Source organism: Sciurus carolinensis, chromosome 13 (assembly GCF_902686445.1).
Source record: "Sciurus carolinensis chromosome 13, mSciCar1.2, whole genome shotgun sequence".
In the NCBI taxonomy this organism is placed as follows: Eukaryota; Metazoa; Chordata; class Mammalia; order Rodentia; family Sciuridae; genus Sciurus; species Sciurus carolinensis.
In genome coordinates this window covers 5,920,489-5,937,792 of record NC_062225.1, presented here as the reverse complement: position 1 = coordinate 5,937,792, position 17,304 = coordinate 5,920,489, and the positions used below count along the sequence as shown (strand labels likewise).

The 17,304-nt window shown below is 51.5% G+C and overlaps 1 protein-coding gene across 10 annotated transcripts in view; it reads left to right on the top strand.

Moving 5' to 3' along the window:
* Kansl3 (KAT8 regulatory NSL complex subunit 3) overlaps nucleotides 1-17,304 on the top strand; it is a 51,161-nt gene that overhangs the window by 17,410 nt on the left and 16,447 nt on the right. For 8 of the 10 annotated variants that reach the window (XM_047522177.1, XM_047522176.1, XM_047522180.1 and 5 more), the window contains 16 exons: nucleotides 3,927-4,058; nucleotides 4,273-4,389; nucleotides 4,469-4,570; nucleotides 4,654-4,725; nucleotides 5,718-5,792; nucleotides 5,961-6,118; nucleotides 8,962-9,025; nucleotides 9,393-9,593; nucleotides 9,756-9,912; nucleotides 11,260-11,337; nucleotides 12,435-12,626; nucleotides 13,003-13,072; nucleotides 13,424-13,548; nucleotides 13,683-13,801; nucleotides 14,189-14,411; nucleotides 14,651-14,784. In XM_047522177.1, coding sequence (XP_047378133.1) covers nucleotides 3,927-4,058; nucleotides 4,273-4,389; nucleotides 4,469-4,570; nucleotides 4,654-4,725; nucleotides 5,718-5,792; nucleotides 5,961-6,118; nucleotides 8,962-9,025; nucleotides 9,393-9,593; nucleotides 9,756-9,912; nucleotides 11,260-11,337; nucleotides 12,435-12,626; nucleotides 13,003-13,072; nucleotides 13,424-13,548; nucleotides 13,683-13,801; nucleotides 14,189-14,411; nucleotides 14,651-14,784 — 2,019 coding nt within the window. The remainder of the gene's footprint in view (nucleotides 1-3,926; nucleotides 4,059-4,272; nucleotides 4,390-4,468; nucleotides 4,571-4,653; nucleotides 4,726-5,717; nucleotides 5,793-5,960; nucleotides 6,119-8,961; nucleotides 9,026-9,392; nucleotides 9,594-9,755; nucleotides 9,913-11,259; nucleotides 11,338-12,434; nucleotides 12,627-13,002; nucleotides 13,073-13,423; nucleotides 13,549-13,682; nucleotides 13,802-14,188; nucleotides 14,412-14,650; nucleotides 14,785-17,304) is intronic. The other 2 variants (XM_047522181.1, XM_047522182.1) reach the window with 2 other exon arrangements.

Genomic DNA, 17,304 nt, shown 5'->3' with positions numbered 1-17,304 from the left:
CATCTCCAGAAAGTTCCTGGTAACAATATCTGTGTGGAATTTCTGTGAGAATTAAGCTATTTCTTCAAAAAGAGTGGCACAAAATTTTAGCACATAGTTAAGCTCGCAGGAACAATACTCTTATAGGTTCTGGAAATGTGTGATGTACTTTGTCAGGCAACCTGTGTTGGTTCAGTTTTTTTGTTTTTTTTTTTTTTTTTTTTTGGTGGTGCTGGGGATCGAACCCAGGGCCTTGTGCTTGCAAGGCAAGCACTCTACTGAGGGAGCTATATCCCCAGCCCTCAGTTCAGTTCTTGACTTCCTCAGCTATACCAGCTGGCTTGCTCGTTCTTGCTCTCTCTCTCTTTTTTTTTTTTTTTTTTTAAAGTAGATTTTCTTTCTCCTTTGCAGGCAGCTGGCCCCTCTTGCTGCTGTAAGTTGCCTGGCCACCAGCTTCCTCCAGCCATATCCCAGAAACTTTCAGACTCTGTTTCTTGACCTGGTTTCACATTGCAGGATGCTGAGTTTGTTAGAAAGCAACAGAAGACAGGCTTCGTGTAAAACTCAGGATTAGAGATATTCGTGTTTTTATGGTAGGAAGTTTGGCCCTAATTTTTTCACTCACTGGGGTGAATAAAGCAGAAACGCTCCCTGTTCTGGTGGACCTTATTTTCTAGTGGAGAATGAGATGAGTGAAAAGAGACCCCAGATTTCGCCATGTACTGCTCCTCCACAGTGGGGACCCTGAGCCTGGGGGTGAGTGGGCCTGGGCTTGGGGACAAGTGGGGTGGGACCAAGATAGCCCTTGGCAGAGTGGCAGAGTGGTGGCCTGTTCATAAATACATTCTACCTGTGGTAAAGGCACAGCCATGATGCGTGTGCTCCAGAGGATGAGGGCTGGTAGTGCCCAGGGCAGGGCATTGGTGGCACCAGTTCTTGGGTGGCTGTGACTCGCTAGCCAGCATGATGGCAGTCTGAGTTCCCTTGTTTTTTTATTCATTTTTTAGTGCTGGCTTAACCACTGAGCCCTTTTATTTTTATTTTTCTATTTTGAGAGAGGGTCTCACTAAGTTGCTGAGATTGGCTTTGAACTTGTGATGCTTCTGTCTTAGCCTCCCAAGTTACTGGGATTACAGGTGTGGGCCACCATGCCCTGCTGATTCTCCTTGGTTTAGAAACAAGTTTGTGTTTCTTCCCCATTTAAATGACCTGCTGGGTGTGGCCTGTGCAAATGAGGTGCATTCACATATTTGAGCATGACAGGCCCCCCGAGGGGCTCCCCAGGTGTGCACAGGGGCTGCAGGCCAGCTGCTGGCTGGCTGTGCGGGTTGCTGGAATGGCATAAGTCCCCTTGGTGTACTAGTCAGACCTGCACTGTCCCCTGGGGTATACTCTCCAGGGTGCTCCCTCTACCACTGGACTCTTGCTTTCCATGACTGTTTAGTACAACACACCCTCTGCTCGTTTCCCAAAGGGTACAAAGGATATGGCATTGTTTGGCTTTTAAGGTCTCTGATGTTGTTAAGGTGCAGCTGGAGGGGATGGTGCTCTTGGCCCAGCTGCTCTCTGCCCAGCTCCATTATGAAGAGGGCAGGGAAGGTTGGGGCGCAGCTCCTACTTGTGTGCCCAGAGAGTGCTGTGCTGGGAAGGAAGGAAGCCTAGTCTTTGTAGCGCCAAACAGAAAAGTCACTTGCTGATTAGTTCTGTTGCCAGAAAGCGCGTTTCCAGGCTTTGGGGTTTCATAGGCATACTCTGCTGCCAGACGACCTCTGAAGTCAACTCTGATATGGAGTCCGCCCCCTCCAAGTGTTGAATAGGGAGGAAGCTGTAGGATAGCCAGTTTGGGGTGGGGCTCTTTGGCAGTTTGGGCTAGCGTTTGTCACCAGCTCTACATTCCCTCCTTCCATACTCTGTCCTGCACTCGAGCCCACCCGTGCCTGGCGTGAGCCCCGCCTGTTCCTTCCTCTACTGCTGTCTTGTCCTCTGGAATCCTGCCTGTTCTTATGCCCTCTCACTTCACATGCTGCATCTTCAGATGAGAGTTGCCTGGGACCCGTTCCTTCTCTGAGGGTTGGTGGGGACCAGCAGTGAGGGGCTCTGCTGCTCCTCCGCAGCTGGTGGCCCTGCTTCCCCATGCCTGTGTTACTTGTGTGTCAGTCTTCCTCACCCTTGCAGGTTTAATTACTCTGCGGGCCTGGCCTGGTGCTTTGTAATGGCAGCTGTTGAATATTATTTATCTTGGTATAGGGAATTGAACCCAGGGGTGCTTAACACACTGACCCACATCCCCAGCTCATTCTAAAAAACTTTTATTTTGAGACAGGATCTCACTAAGTTGCCCAGAGCCTTGCTAAGTTGCTGAGGCTGGCTTTGAACTTCCGATCCTCTTGCCTCAGCCTCCTTAGCTGCTGGGATTTCAGGCATGCACCACCATGCCCAACTGCGTATTTATTTTCTGAATTAACTAAAACAGTCTCATGATTATAATCCCCTAATTTCTCTTGCAAAAATCTTCTTAGTCTCTTTTTTGTTGTTGGCAGTGCTGGATGGGAATTGACCCTTAGGGCTTTATGAATGGTAGGCAGGTACGCTATCGCTGATCCCCTGGTTTCTCTGTTTTCAAATTATAAGCGGCTTATTTTTTCCTGCTACCTCTGAAGTCTAACAGCCTGCATCAAACCATGATACTTTTCATTTTCCAATCTCTCAAGACCTTTTCTTTTCCCTTCTGAAAAGGATCTCTAATATGTAAAAACCTTTTCTTTTCCCTGAGATCACTTTGGCCTCTTGTGGACAGCATGAAATTCAGATAGTTCTTCGCACTGTAAGCATCAGCATGTTTGAAACCCATATTTATAAATCTGCGAGGTCACATCTTTGGTGGCTAGTGAAAAACAGGATATGGTATAAATCATGATGTACACAATAGAGTTGGATGTGTTTTTTGAACACAATAATAGGTTTCATTAACAAGCCACAACTTGAAGGTTGTACTCTAGAAGAAAGTGTAATTTAAGAAAAATATATAAAATCAGCAAATGTTCACTGAGAAAATTTAGAAAATACAAAGATATATAAAGAAAAATGTCACCATAATTCCACAGAGATCATTATATTGACATGTGGCATATTTTACAGCCTTTTTCTGAGTAGAGATAATTTTTATATTTCTGTTTTACCTGTAGCATTTTAGCAAAATTCTTTTCCTTGCTTTTTCTGTCTCTTCCTATCTATCTCTTTCTGTCTGTCTCCCAGTACTAGGGATTGAACCCAGGGTGCTGTACCACTGACCTGTATCCCCAAGCCCTTTATTTATTTAAATTTTGAAACAGTCTCACAGCTCAGGCTATCCTCAAACCAAAAAAGAAAAAAAGAAAATAATCCTTAATATCCAGTGAGGTGGATAGTTTACTTAACTACTCCCTAACATATACATTTAGGTTGTTTTTGTGTTTTGATTGTTATAGAGAAAGAATTTGTCTCTGTGCAAAACTCTCCTTGCTCTTGTGAATGTGAGAGTATTTTTGATATAATTTCTTTTTTTAGTACTAGGGATTGAAACTAGGGGCACTTAACCACTGAGCTACATCCCCAGCCCTTTTTAAATATTTTATTTTGAGACAGGATCTCACTAAGTTGCTTAGGGCCTTGCTAAGTTGCTGAGGCTGGCCTCAAACTTGTGATCCTCCTATCTCAGCCTCTCAAGTTATTGGTATTACAGGCATGCGCCACTGTGCCGGGCTCTGACATAAGTCCTTAGGGAAGGTTCTCAGAAGTGAAATTGTCGGGAACAGGGATGGGAATAAACTTAGGTCCCAGACACACTTCACCAGGTTGCTTTCAGAAGGAGCGCGCCCCTGTCCTCCCACCGTGGGGCAGGCTTTTCATGCAGCCACTTATTTGCACCTTTGCTCACACTGAAGTGTCTTCACTCTTCTTCCGTCTAGATCCCGACCTTGATTGACCGCATGCTCGTGTCCTCCAACACGAAGACGGGGGCTGCCGGAGCTGAGGCCTTGTCGCTGCTGCTGAAGAGGCCCTGGGACCCTGCCGTGGGGGTGCTTTCTCATAACAAGCCAGTGAGTTGGGCGGCTCAGGCTGCAGCGCGGCAGTGAGGTGACTCAGGCCCTGGAACCCTGGCCAGAGGCAGACGTAGTGTTTTCCTTTATCAGTTCGGTGTTTTAGTGCCCGACAGCCCTCCGTAAGCACAGGGGCCTGGGCTGGGTGAGGAGCGTGCCAGCGGCGGTCCTGGAGGTCGCGGTGAGCAGGCTCACGGGCGGGTTCTCTCTGCAGAGCAAGCTCCCTGGCTCCCCTCTGATTCTCATCGCCTCCTCGGGCCCCTCCAGCTCCGCCTTCCCCACCTCCCGCCGCCACCGCTTCTGGCAGTCTCAGCTGTCCTGCTTGGGCAAGGTATGTGAGGCCAGGGCTGGAAGAGGAGGAGCCCAGCAGGAGCGTCCGCTGCTGTGGCTTGACGCCCCTCCTTCCTCAGGTCATCCCCGTGGCCACCCATCTGCTGAACAGCGGCAGCGGGGTGGGCGTTCTGCAGTGTCTGGAGCACATGATCGGGGCCGTGAGAAGCAAGGTGCTGGAGGTGAGTGCCCTCCGCCGCCGCTCAGGCGCGCTGCCCTGCACCCGCCTGCGGCTGCGTCCTCACCTTCTTCTCTTCCCACAAAGATTCACGGCCACTTCCCGCACAAGCCCATTATCCTGATTGGCTGGAACACGGGAGCTCTGGTGGCCTGTCAGGTAAGTGGCTTCCGGCTCTCGCGGAGGTTGTCTTGGGTGCGCAGCTCGCTTCTGACGCCCGTTGGGTCCCAGTGCTGGGCCTTACCTACATGGTTGCATTTTAAACTGTCGGAGGCAGATGTTGGTCTTTTGACTTCATTGTGGACATTTTTAAGCGGGACCAGAGGTGGAGAGAGCCAGTCAGTAGGCACAGGGCCTGCCCTGCTCTACCAGAGGGCAGCTGTGGCAGGCTCTGCCTCCCCTGCCTGCTTTCTCCCCCCCAGGTTGTTTCGGGGAAAATCTCAGATATCATATCTTTCATTCACATATATGTCAGCATTTCTTAAAAAAAAAAGAACTCCCAAATTTCTTTTTTTCCCACATATAAGTTCCATCCAATTCTCCAATTAAAAAAATTAATCTCATAGGCACAAATTAATAGCTCTGGAATTTGATGTGCTGCTCACGTCCTATCCCTTTATAAGACATCAAGGAGCCTTTCCTTTGTCTTAAATTGTGTGTCCACCAGTTTGTTTAAGTGTCCCTGACATGACATGTCCAGAGCCCCCGTACTGCCCAGTCTCATGCTCAAGTCCTATACCTAGAGCCCAGAGAGGAAGAAGACATCCACTCGTGCTCCCTGCTCCCAGAGACGTGGGGTCAGCAACTGTCCCGTGAAACCTGGATGTCTGGAGCAGGTGTTAAGCCCAAAAGAGAGTTTGCTCTACTTAAGGGAGAAAGGCACCGCTTGTTGCTGTTGTATTTACCCTTGGTGGAGGAAAGTGAGGAGCAGTCTCAGCCTAGCTGGGTGACGAGGTTGACGTGTGAAACCTCCTGTCCCAAGGTTCTGCCCTCTGAGAGGACCCCACTTCCCTTCATGGCAGCTGCCGTGGGACAGCACACCTTGTGTTAGGATGGGGAAGAGGAGGTGGGTCTGGGCATCTCCTGCACACTGGGCATGCTGAGGGACAGTGAGTCACTTTCTCCTTAACAGACTGTGCCATTATCCACAGGTGTCAGTCATGGAGTACGTCACTGCCGTTGTCTGCCTTGGGTTTCCTCTGCTCACTGTGGACGGCCCCCGAGGGGTAAGAGCGAGGTGAAGCCAGGTCGGGCTGCTGACAGTGAGGGGACAGCAGGTGAAGCCAGGCGGGGCTGCTGACGGGCAGGGGACAGCAGGAGTGCGTCCTTATCCATGCTGGGGTCAGTGCTGTGTGAGTGTGAACTGGCCAGCTCTAACCCTGTACCTCCTTTAGGATGTGGATGACCCCCTCTTGGACATGAAGACTCCAGTCCTCTTTGTCATTGGTCAGAATTCCCTGCAGTGTCACCCTGAAGCCATGGAGGACTTCCGGGAGAAGATCCGTGCCGAGAACAGCTTGGTGGTGGTGGGGGGAGCTGATGATAATCTCAGGTGGGCTGGAAGGTGGTGCTGGGACTGAAGCTGCTCTGCTAATCAGTGAACAGTAGGCAGAGAGGCATTTTAGTTAATCTCACATCTCTAGAAAAGTTGCAAAACTGGTACAAGAAAATCCATATACCCTCCCTGGATTCTCCAGATGTTGGCATGTTGTATAACCGAAGTATGATTCTCAGTCAGGAAGTGGACATCGATGTGATGGCATTATCTAATCTGTAGACTCGAATTTCATAGGTTGGTCCCTAATGCCCTGTTCCTGACCCAGGAGCTAGTCCAGGGCCACACGTCCCCTGTGGTTGCCATGCCTCCTCAGGCTCCTTTCTTTGACTCCCTACCTGTATCCCATGGTACTGGGGTCTGAGCCAGGGATGCTCTACCACTGAGCTACACCCTGCCCTTTTTGGTTTTTATTTATTTTAGTTAGTTTAATTTTTGGCACTGGGGGTCTAACCCAGGGGCACTTTATTTTATTTATTTTTTTGTTTGTTTGTTTTCTTTAGTTGTAGATGGATACAACACCTTTATTTTATTTATTTATTTTTATATAGTGCTGAGGAATGGAGCCCAGTGCCTCACACGTGCGAGATGAGCGCTGTACCACTGAGCCACAACCCCAGTGCCCAGGGACACTTTATTGTGGAGCCACATCCCAGCCCTTTTTATTTTTTGAGGCAGGGTCTCACTGAGTTGCTTAGAGCTTTGCTAAGTTGCTGAGGCTGGCTTTGAATTTGTGATCCTCCTGCCTCAGCCTCCCGAACCACTGGGATCACAGGCATGCGCCACCACCTGGCTTTGTTTTTAATTTTGAGACAGGTTCTTGCTTTGTTGCCCAGACTGGCTTCAAACTTTCAGTGCCTGCCTCAACCTCCTGAGTTGCTGGGTCTACAGGTGTGTGCCACAGTACTAGGCCTCCTTTGTCTTTTATGGCCTTGACACTTTTGAAAATTATTGGCCAGTTATTTTGTAGACTGTCAGTTTAGGATTTTGACATTTTCTTCTTGTTACATTGAAGACATGAAATTACTGTTTTTCCCTTTGTGATTAGTAGTTACCTGGTAGGGAGAAGGTTTCTTGAGACTGTAAAAATATTCTTTTGTCATTGTACTTTCATTGGAGTTAGGCATTTTTAAAAATTGTACTCCCTGTTGAGGATGAATAAATGTAGATATTATTTGTATGAAGCCTTCACTTGATATATTTTGGAGTGTAAATACAGCCAAAGTTTGGAATGAGATGGCCGCTCTTGCCTTAACATGGTGGGGCGGAGAGCCTTAGTTGTGTTGTCATGAAATGTACTGAAAAAGAGGGCGTGTCTTTTTTTACATTGTTTTTCGTAGTAATGCAGAGGTTCTCATCTACAGGAGGAAAGGTGTGTGTGCTGAACTGGTATAAGGAGTGAGTAGAGGTGGTACTGCTCTTTCCCAGTTACCCGTGAGCTGCTGACAACACTTGCCTGGTGTTTTTTGTTTTTTTATTTTTGTTTTTGTTTGTTTTGCAGTAGTGGGGATTGAATCCAGGGGTGTTCTGCCACCGAGCTGCATCTCCATCCCTTTTTATTTTTAATTTTGAGACGGTCTCTCTAAGTTGCTGAGGCTGGCCACAGACTTGGATCCTCCTACTCTGCCTCCTCAGTAGTTGGGATTACAGGAGTCGCTGCCTATCTGGCTGCATGGTGCCAAGAGTGTTGGACGGAGAACTGTGAGCCCTCCATCAGTACTGACCCCTTGCTTAGAAATTTGGGCCCTCGCTGTCCTCATCTGAGAAGCGAGGGTGTTGCACATGTTGTGCAGAGGCCATCAGCAGTCAGGCTGATGGGATATCAGGATTCAGAGTTTCAATAATATTGCTCTCTACCCTGGAACGTGGGGGCCTGGTTGTCTCTTTGCCAGGATCTCCAGTCAGAAGCCAGGTTTTTTGTTTGTTTGTTTTTTATTCGTTTATTTATGTGGTGCTGAGGATCAAACCCAGTGCCTCACACGTGCCAGGCAGGTGCATTACCATGAGCCACAACCCAGCCCAGAAGCCAGGGGTTTTTTTTTTTTTTGTTTGTTTTTTAATTAAATTTTTTTTGTTGTTTTTACAGACTGCATTTTGATTCATTGTACACAAATGGGGCACAACTTCATTTCTATGGTTGTACACGATGTAGATTCACACCACTCATGTAATCATACATGTACATAGGGTAATACTGTTTCATTCTACTATCTTTCTGTCTCCTATCCCCTCCCACCCCACCATCCAAAGTTCCTTCATTCTCTTCCCCCCACCACCAACCCCCCTCGTTATATATTGTCATCCACTTATCAGAGAAATCATTTGGCCTTTGGTTTTTTGGGCTTGGCCTATTGCACTTAGCATTATATTTTCCAAGTTCATCCATTTACCAGCAACTGCCAGAATCTTATTCTTCTTTATGAGAAGCCAGGGGGTTTTAAGACTAGCTTTCAAAGTGGGGGATCTAGCCAACTACGGTCATTTTCTCTTATCCCTTTAGACCTAACCTGGGACCCCCTTTCTTCTGCTAGTCCAGTAACCTCAGGGTTGGAGGCTTGCTTGGGGGACCTCTCAGTGAGGCCCCAGCAATCCGGATGGACATCACCTGTTGAGACAGGCGTGGTACCTGGAGGGGACAGTCCCAGGCACCGTGCTTGCTTCTTCACATGGGTAACTGAGTTCAGTCCCACAACTCCTTGAATGAGGTATCACGATTCCCCATTTTGCCATGAGAAAACAGGCTCAGAGAGGGTGCATCACCTGCCAGAGGGCTTATATTGTGCTGCTTCCTGGGTCCAAAAAATGACAGAAGTAAGCATTTTCTTTTTTTTGTCTCTTAGGATAAGCAAAGCAAAGAAGAAATCAGAAGGGTTGACTCAAAGCATGGTGGACAGGTGTATTCAGGTGAACAGTTGTCTCCTGTTTTTCTCAGCAAGGCCTCTTCTCTTGCCTTTTAGGTTTGGTCTTGTGAGCAGCAGCTCACTGAAGGTGTAGGGGTGTCCGCTGGGGCCTCTGCTAGGCTTGAATCATGAGCAGGGGAGAGTGGGGACAGGGGAGGGTGTCTGCTGCAGTGGGCTGGGGGCCCTGCTCAGAGCCACCTGCTGGCCTCCTCTGCCAGGGCTGTTTAGAAGCCTGGGCTTCTGCAGGCTCTGTGAGTGGGGAGCATCAGCACACCTGAGGCCAAACCTCGGTAGAGTCGCAGAGTTTGATACCATCTGGGGTTCCTGTCTTCTGGCGGAGGACTCACCAGCCTGGCTCCTTTCTGCACTAGGACGAGATTGTGGACTTCCTGACGGGAGTGCTCACTCGCGCCGAGGGTCATGTGGGCTCTGAGCCTCGGGATCAGGATGCTGAGAAGAAGAAGAAGCCCCGTGACGTGGCCCGCAGAGACCTGGCCTTTGAACTCCCTGAGCGGGGCAGTCGACCTGCTTCCCCAGCCGCCAAGCTGCCCGCCTCACCATCAGGCTCAGAGGTAGAGCAGGCAGGGGGGGCGCTCCAGCTGGGTGAGGCCCTCGGGTTGGCTCTCCAGCTTCCTGGGGCACCTGTGAGCTCCTCTGAGGAGGCGCCAGGGGACCTGCCGGCTGCCATGAATCCAAGCAATGTTGGCTTGTCTCTTGGCCTTCTCACCGTTCAGGATCTCTCCAGTGTGTCCAGCAGCCCCACCTCCAGCCCCAAGACCAAAGTGACCACAGTGACCTCTGCTCAGAAGTCCAGTCAGATCGGGAGCTCCCAGCTGCTGAAGAGACACGTGCAGCGGACAGAAGCTATGCTGACCCACAAACAAGCCCAGGGTACAGGCTCCCGGCCCAGTAGCCTCTCGTGGGTTCTGTCATCCGCAGGTGGTTTCACGTGGTGGTTGGAAAGCACTGGGTCTGCAGCTTTGTCCAGGAGGATGTGCGTGGCTCCTTTCCCACAGGCCTGTCCAGGCAGAATTGGGCTGCAGCGAATCCCAGGGGCCGTGCGTTAGTGGACTTTGTGGTCACTAGTTAGAGCTTTGTCTCGGTGTGCTGGAGACGTCGGGTTTGTGAACCAGCTGCCTGTATGTTGGCGTGACCTTTTCTGACCTCTCATTGGGGAAGCTATGCTTTCTTTTGCTCCAGGCCCTGCCTGGCACTCCTGCGGGGGTGTGTGTGGAGTGACTGGCTGAGTCATCCGATTCTAGGGCATATCACCTGGTGTTGGCCCTTCCTTTGCTTTGCCCTTCAAGAGTTAAGGTTCCCACTCTGGGGCCTCCCACAAAGTTGATCAGACCTCTGCAGATAAGTTTAAGATGAGTCTGGGAAACACTTGTGTGGTTGAAATCAGTGTGGGCGCCTATAAGGCCATGTGAGGAGCTATAGAAGGGGGAGAGGGTGGTGGGTCAAGGACGCAGCAGCAGCAACCCCCTCCCCCAACCATGGTCATTCAGGTGGGCCACCCTGAGCCAAGATGTTTGGTCATTTGCCTAAGTGCATGTGTCATCGAGGTTCTCAGATGGGAGTGGGAGTGTGTGGGAGGAGGTGGTGGCTTGAGTTGGCTCTCAGGCAGAGGACTCAGGCGAGAGGTGTTGCTTTTGGTGGAGCCAAAAGTCAGGACTTGACCCCAGGCCTCTTGTGAGATTGCTCATAAGAGTATCACTAACCAGGAGCAGAGGGTGACTGGGTGGGCAAAGGCAAAAGGGAGACTGGGCCCCTAGGGTCTGCCTGGATGCCCTGTGGCCTGTCTTTTCCTGAGTGGTGAGCAGAGCTGTCCTGGGTGGACAGTGTCCCTTTAGATGGGTGTTGAAGATGAGCTGCGGTCTGCCGTGCCTTTGGGCAGCATGCTTGGTTGAGAATCTAAGGAGTTCTGGTGGGCTGGGTTGAAACAGGACCCAGAGTGTCGTGGGAGACGGGAGCAGCCGTAGAGGCCTGGCTAAGCAGGGAATGAAGGCCAGCACAAAGGAGCCCTCGCTGTGACCCTTTCTCTCACTCTGCCCATGCCCAGCTCCTTGAGTCTTGCAGTGGCCCTGTGAGGCCGGTGTGTCCCGTCCTCAGGGACAGGGTCAGGAAACCCTTGCAATGACCTCAGAGAGCCCCCGGACCGTTCTCGTCTCCTCCTCATTCCCTCTTCTCCTTCCTCTGGCTGCCTGTGATTCTGTAATTCTTTCTGATTCATTCCAGCACAGTTTGCTGCTTTTCTGAAACAAAACATGCTGGTGAGGAAAGCTCTTCCTCCTGGCGCCTCCTCCTGTCTCTTTGGTGAGTATGGCTCTTCTCTGCCGTCCTCCATCTCCCTCATCTCTGGCCTCCTCCTGGCTCCTGTTCTCTGTGGCTGCCTCCCTTCTTCACACCGTGGTCTTGGCGCTCTGTTCTTGTTTGCTGCTTTCTCTCTGACTGTGGTTCTTTCACTAGGACTCCTGCTCTGCTGCTCCTTTGTGTGCCTGTGGCCATTGCTTGTGGCCTGTTTCCTTGTCTTGTGTCTTCCCAGCCTTTCTCCCTGTGTCCCTTCTGGCAGCTGCAAGCACACCAGCTCCTGCCCCCCACCACCTCTGAGTTCAGCCGTGCATTTATCCCTAAGCACCCTTCCTGGCTGGTGAGCCCTGACTGGTGACCCTGTTGCCAGGGGCCCCATGCTCGGTGACTGCTGCCTTCCTTCCCACCTCCAGCCCTGCTCACCTGTGCTGAGGGGCTCAGGAGAGTTCGGGGCTTCAGGAGGAAGGGACCTGTGAGGAAAGCAAAGGAAAAGTTAGGTTCAGAGGTGTGGCCGTACCCACAAGTCTGTTGGAGTCAGGGGAGGGAAAGCCTGTGTGTTAGCAGATGTTCTGGGGACTGGGTTGTGGCATCGGCCACCACTGCCCTGTTGCCTCCGGGCAGGAGCCGTGAGGCTGCCTGGCTGAGGAGCTTCCTCACCTTGCCTCCGCTCAGAGCCAGCCTCAAGTCCTGGGGACAGCCCTGCTCAGGGCCTTCTGGCAGGCGAGCCCTCAGCCTTGGGCTCTGAGGGCAGGGTAGGCTCCCGAGAGCGCCATGAGAGCCTCCTTCTAGAGGGCTGGCGGTCTGCTCCTCCGTGGGCTCTTCATAGAGTGCCTACTGTGCCCCGCTGGGGGACGGTGTGGGGGAGGGCTCACAGCAGCTTCCATCTGGGGAGGCCTGTTCGCCGCACTGCGGTGCGTCTGTCTGTGGTGTAGGCCTTTGCTGGGCAGCGTGTCTTCTGTCTGTCAGCTCCTGCCAGCCCAGCGCCCTCCTTCCCCACTGAGGGCAGGCCGAGGGAGGGGTGACCCCCGAGAAGGGCGGGCAGGGCCTGAGGTGGTCCGTGCTGTCTTGGCTCCCGGGGGATCTCACCCAGCTCCGTCTCTCAGTTCCCATTTCCTCAGAACCAGCAGAAGAGGCAGAGAAGGAGGAGCTCCGGGTCCAGCTGAAGCGGCACCATCCCTCCAGCCCTCTTCCTGGCAGCAAGACCTCCAAGCGACCCAAGATCAAAGTATCCCTCATTTCTCAGGGGGACACAACTGGAGGACCTTGTGTTGCTTCCCAAGGAGGCGCTCCGGATGGTGAGTCTGCCAGCCTGTTAGTAAGGACTGACCGGCTGTCTAGGCTCTCAGCCTGGCCCTCGGGAGGCTGCTCCATGGGTGGGCGACTCCTCGGGTGGGTGACTCCTTGGGTGGTTGGCCCCAGAGGGGAGGCGGGAGGCACCGCGGGCCACCGAAAGCTCCGTGTGTTTTGTTCCTTTGCTTTCGGTGAAAGGTGGTGAGAGACTCCAGAAGTTGAGACAATAGAGAGGAGGGACCCCACACCTCTCCTGCCCCGTCAGCTCTCCTGCCTTCACCCTCAGTCTTTGCCTTAGCATCTTGTTATCCTGGGTTGTGGGTCTTGGGAACCTAGGGCCAAGTAGGACTGGCGGTGACTTTGGTGTTTCCCATCTTACAGCTGCCGGCGGGAAGGCCATCGCTGTGACCCTGGGGCAGGTGTCAGCAGGGGGACTTCTCCCCACAGCCAGGTGTGTTTTCCTTGTTTGGTCCTGGTCCCATCCTCCCTTCACCGCTTCTCTGGCCCATTTGTGTCTTGGAAAGATGGTGGCTCCTTTCTTCTGTCGGTTATGGGGGTATGGCTTCTTTCTGGCTGGTATTTTTCTCTTCGATTTGAGTCAGCTCAGTTCATTTTTACCTGCAGAGCATTCCCTGGGTCTTGCTCTGAGGCCTGAGTTCTTGACTTTAGGCCTGACTTAGCAGGACCAGAGCCTGGGTGGGGTCAGAAGGTGTCCAGTTAAGGCCTTGTGGGCCCACTCACCCCTCGTGTGACTTGAGGTCAGTTGCCTTCTGACCTTTGAATGAAGCAACTCTGTTTCCAGGTCCAGCGCTTCTGAAGGCATCGCAGCCAGCCCAGCCCCCTCGGTCTCCAGCAGCACCACGCCCAGCGCCCTGCACACGCTCCAGAGCCGCTTGGTGGCCACCTCTCCTGGCAGCTCCCTCCCAGGTATCTGGTTGCCCATCTTCCCTACCCCCAGCTGTCTTTTTGGTCTGTTGCTGGAAGGTGACCGTAGAAAGCAGCAGAGCTGCTCGTGGACCTGGGTGACTGACCTGTGCTGGTGCTGTCCCGTCCTCTCCTAGGTGCCCCATCAGCCAGCAGCCTCCTACAAGGCCTCAGCTTCAGCTTGCAGGACATCAGCAGCAAGAGCTCCGGGCCCCCTGCGAACCCCGGCCTCCCTGGCCCTGGGCCAGCCGCACAGGTGTGCCTCTGCCTTCCCTGGGCTGGGCAGCTGCGGGAGGAGGCTTCCCCGCCTGGTTGGTTTGGGCAGGGTGACTGGGTCTGGAGCCAGTGGGCCAAGGACAGATAGCCTTCTTGCCACAGCCAGGGAGCTGCCAGAGGTTAAGGTCCATCATTTACCATGTGGCCTCGGGTGAGATTCTTTACCTTTCTGTAAAGTGAGGTCGCGATCGTAGCCCCCTTAGAGTTGTGAGACTCAAGATGGTAAGTGCGGGATGCCTGGAAGAGGACTTTGCCCGTGGTGTGCGCTCGGCACGTTCGTCTGCGGTCGTAGTGCCGGGGGCCCTTTAGGCTCCAGCGTTGCTACTGGGCGGCAGCTTCTGATCACCTGGGCTTGTGTGTCCCACAGGCCACCAGTGTGAAGTTGCCCACCCCCATGCAGAGTCTGGGTGCCATCACCACAGGCACCAGCACCATTGTGCGTACCATCCCCGTGGCCACCACTCTCTCCTCCTTGGGCGCCACTCCTGGTGGGAAGCCCACGGCCATCCACCAGCTACTGACGAATGGGGGCCTCGCTAAGTTGGCAAGCAGCCTCCCTGGACTGGCTCAGATCTCTAACCAAGCATCAGGTGAGTCTCGTCAAACTGTGGGGACCAGGTCTGAACCCCACGCCAGATGTCCAGGCATTCCCACTGGTCTCAGCTGTATGGACCCGTCCTCCAGAGGGCGAGAGGACACCAGAGGTTCCCTGTTGCTTCTGATTCACTGATAGGGCTTAGATGCCCAGCTGGGGAGGAGGCTAGGGGAATGGGAAGCCTCAGCAGAAAGTGGATGCTGCGGCCAAGACCCTGCATGCTGTCTCTGGCAGGCCTGAAGGTCCCCACCACTATCACTCTCACTCTCCGTGGCCAGCCGAGCAGAATCACCACGCTCAGTCCCATGGGCTCAGGAGCAGCCCCGTCCGAGGAGTCCACCTCCCAGGTGCTGCCCTCCAGCTCCCAGGTGAGTCTGCCTGGAAGGACCAGGACAGGGGCTGTAGTTCTGGGTGACCTGGGGCTGGTCAGCTGGCCGGCCGGAGGAGTTGCCCCTGCGCTGTGCTTGTAGCCAGACCAGGTCTGACTCTGGAAACTTGGGCTCAGCTTCGTCATGTCTAGCCTTTCCTCCGCCACACTCCTCGCACACGCGCAGAGCCTGGTGTGTGGTGTTCTTGGGTTCTCTCCTCCCTTCCTCCTGTTCTTGGCCTCCTTGTATGGGGGTGGCTGGAGGGGCAGCGACCACATCCTCCCACGACCTCTCGGTGCTCTGCCTTTCCAGGTCTGGGTGCTCATTGCTGTCTTTTCAGGTAGGGTACAGCTGGGTTTGTAGCTCTTGCCCGTTAGTTGCTCTTGGCCAATCTGATTTCCACTGTGATATTATCAAGTGTCACCTGAAAATTAGAGGTTAAACCCCAAAATAGTACAGTGCAGGGTTGTGCGTGCTTCTCCCCAGCGTGCCCTGTTCAGCCACAGCCTTCCTGCGTATGGACACTGCAGCAGGTGACAAGTGCCTGGGCCACCCACAGGGCTTCCACCTCTTCCTCTTTGGGGAAAACTGCAGACATCAGTGACTGACATTCATTGATTGGGGTGCTAGCTGCCTCTTTTTGCAGAGGGTAGAAGTGTTTTTATTTGACTCCTTGTTTTTTCTGTTCTAAGAGCAGTTGTGTTTCTTTTAAATTTTGATTCAAATATTATAGAAATTTAGAAGGTAAAAAGTTCCCATATTGCTCCTCCCAGAGGTGATACTCTAACAGCTTGATATGGAGTCTCCCAGATTTTTTTCCTATATAAAGTACATTATTTATTTTAGGGAATGAAGAGATCATAGGGGATAGGTCATTTTGTAAGGAGCCTTTGTCTATGATCGTGTTGTGACGTGTTTCCCTGTCAGCTGAGAGACTGTCTTTTAGAGCTCGACTCGTGTTTACTGTGGGGATGTTGCCAGCACATCTCAGCACCTCTGAGGGGCTGGGTTTCCTTTTGTCATGGGGTGAACACCTTTGTTCCTGATGCTTGTGTCTCTCTGAGAGCGTCTCTCTGAGCTTGAGACCAGTAAGTGGAGGGTGTGTGCATCTAACATCTGACCAGCCGCTGGCTAATTACCTTCAGCACATTTAGCCAATCTCCATTTCCAGCCACAGTGGTAAAAATACCTAGTTTTCTGTATTTTTGTCCATTGTAGAGATCAGTCTTTTTAATTTTATTAATGATGGTTGAAAAATGAAATTGTTATAACGTACATTCTCCTAATTATTTCTGATGCTCATCTTTTATGAATTGTCATATTTATTCTTTGATTTAAAGCAGCTTTATATTTTAAGATGCTGATCCTTTATCTGTTACGTAATTGCATATACTTTATTCTAGCTAGTGGCTTGTCTTTGTCTTCTTTTTACTGAAGCATTGAGTGCTTAACTTTGATTTCAAGATCATTTGTCATATAGACATTTAGATCTTATGTAGTAAAATCGTTAAATATTTCTCTATGTGCATCCAGAGTTTTGTGTCTTAAGAAAGCTTGTCCTATCATAAGACTATGCACATCGTCTTCTCCTGTTTGTTTTCTAAGTTTCTGGTTGTGGTAAAATGTGCACAGCGCCAGCCTCACCACAGGGGCCTTGCATGCCCACACTGCCCACACTGCCGTGCAGCCGTCTCTCACCGCCACCTCCGGGGCCTCGCCCTCGCTTCCTGAAGCTTGTGTGTGTCTTCTCCCAGTGCTTTCTGGGTCGCTTTGTTGGTGGTCCCCTTGCTCAGAGGCGAGGAGGAGTCCGTCCTTCTGCACTCGATTGAACTCAACTGCGCTCACATTCCATCTGTTCTTAGCCTGGATCCGTCTCTTCCTGTGGTTTGGAAACGCAGCTCCTGAGGGTGCTGGGCGTAGAGGTCATTGGCACGCACAAGGCCCTGGGTTCAGTCCCCAGCGCCACAAAAATAAAAAAAAATGAAAATGCAGATCCTCAAGTTTGCTAAGATCATCTTTATTCTTTTTCTTTCTTTTGTTAAATAATGGGTTTTTGATTTTGTCTTTTGCTCTTTTCTAATCGAAGAGGAATGAGCATGAACATTTCCTTTTTTTCTTTTAATTGGTTAAAAATATGAGTTACTTTAAGAGATTTCCGAATATTGAACTGTCTGAATTCCAGATTGAGTGGCTCATTCATTACGCCCTGTTCTTTACTTTTCGAGATGGGTTCCTCACCCAGGCAGCCTGGACTCGCCATCTTCTGCCTGGGCCTCCCGTTTAGCTGGGATTATAGGCCTGCACCACCACGCCCGCTTCCTACTCTTCTGTTCTTGGAAGTATCCTAATTATTCTTATAGTGGATACAAAGGAAACACGACCCTATCAAAAGAGAACAAAATGAGAAAAGAAACCAGTGTTTCCGAGGAAAAGCATGTTGTTGCTTCTTTGATTTGCTTTTCTTTTGCCTGGGATTTCAGCCTGTCTTATCAGTGAGATTGGCTGATAGTTTACTTCTCC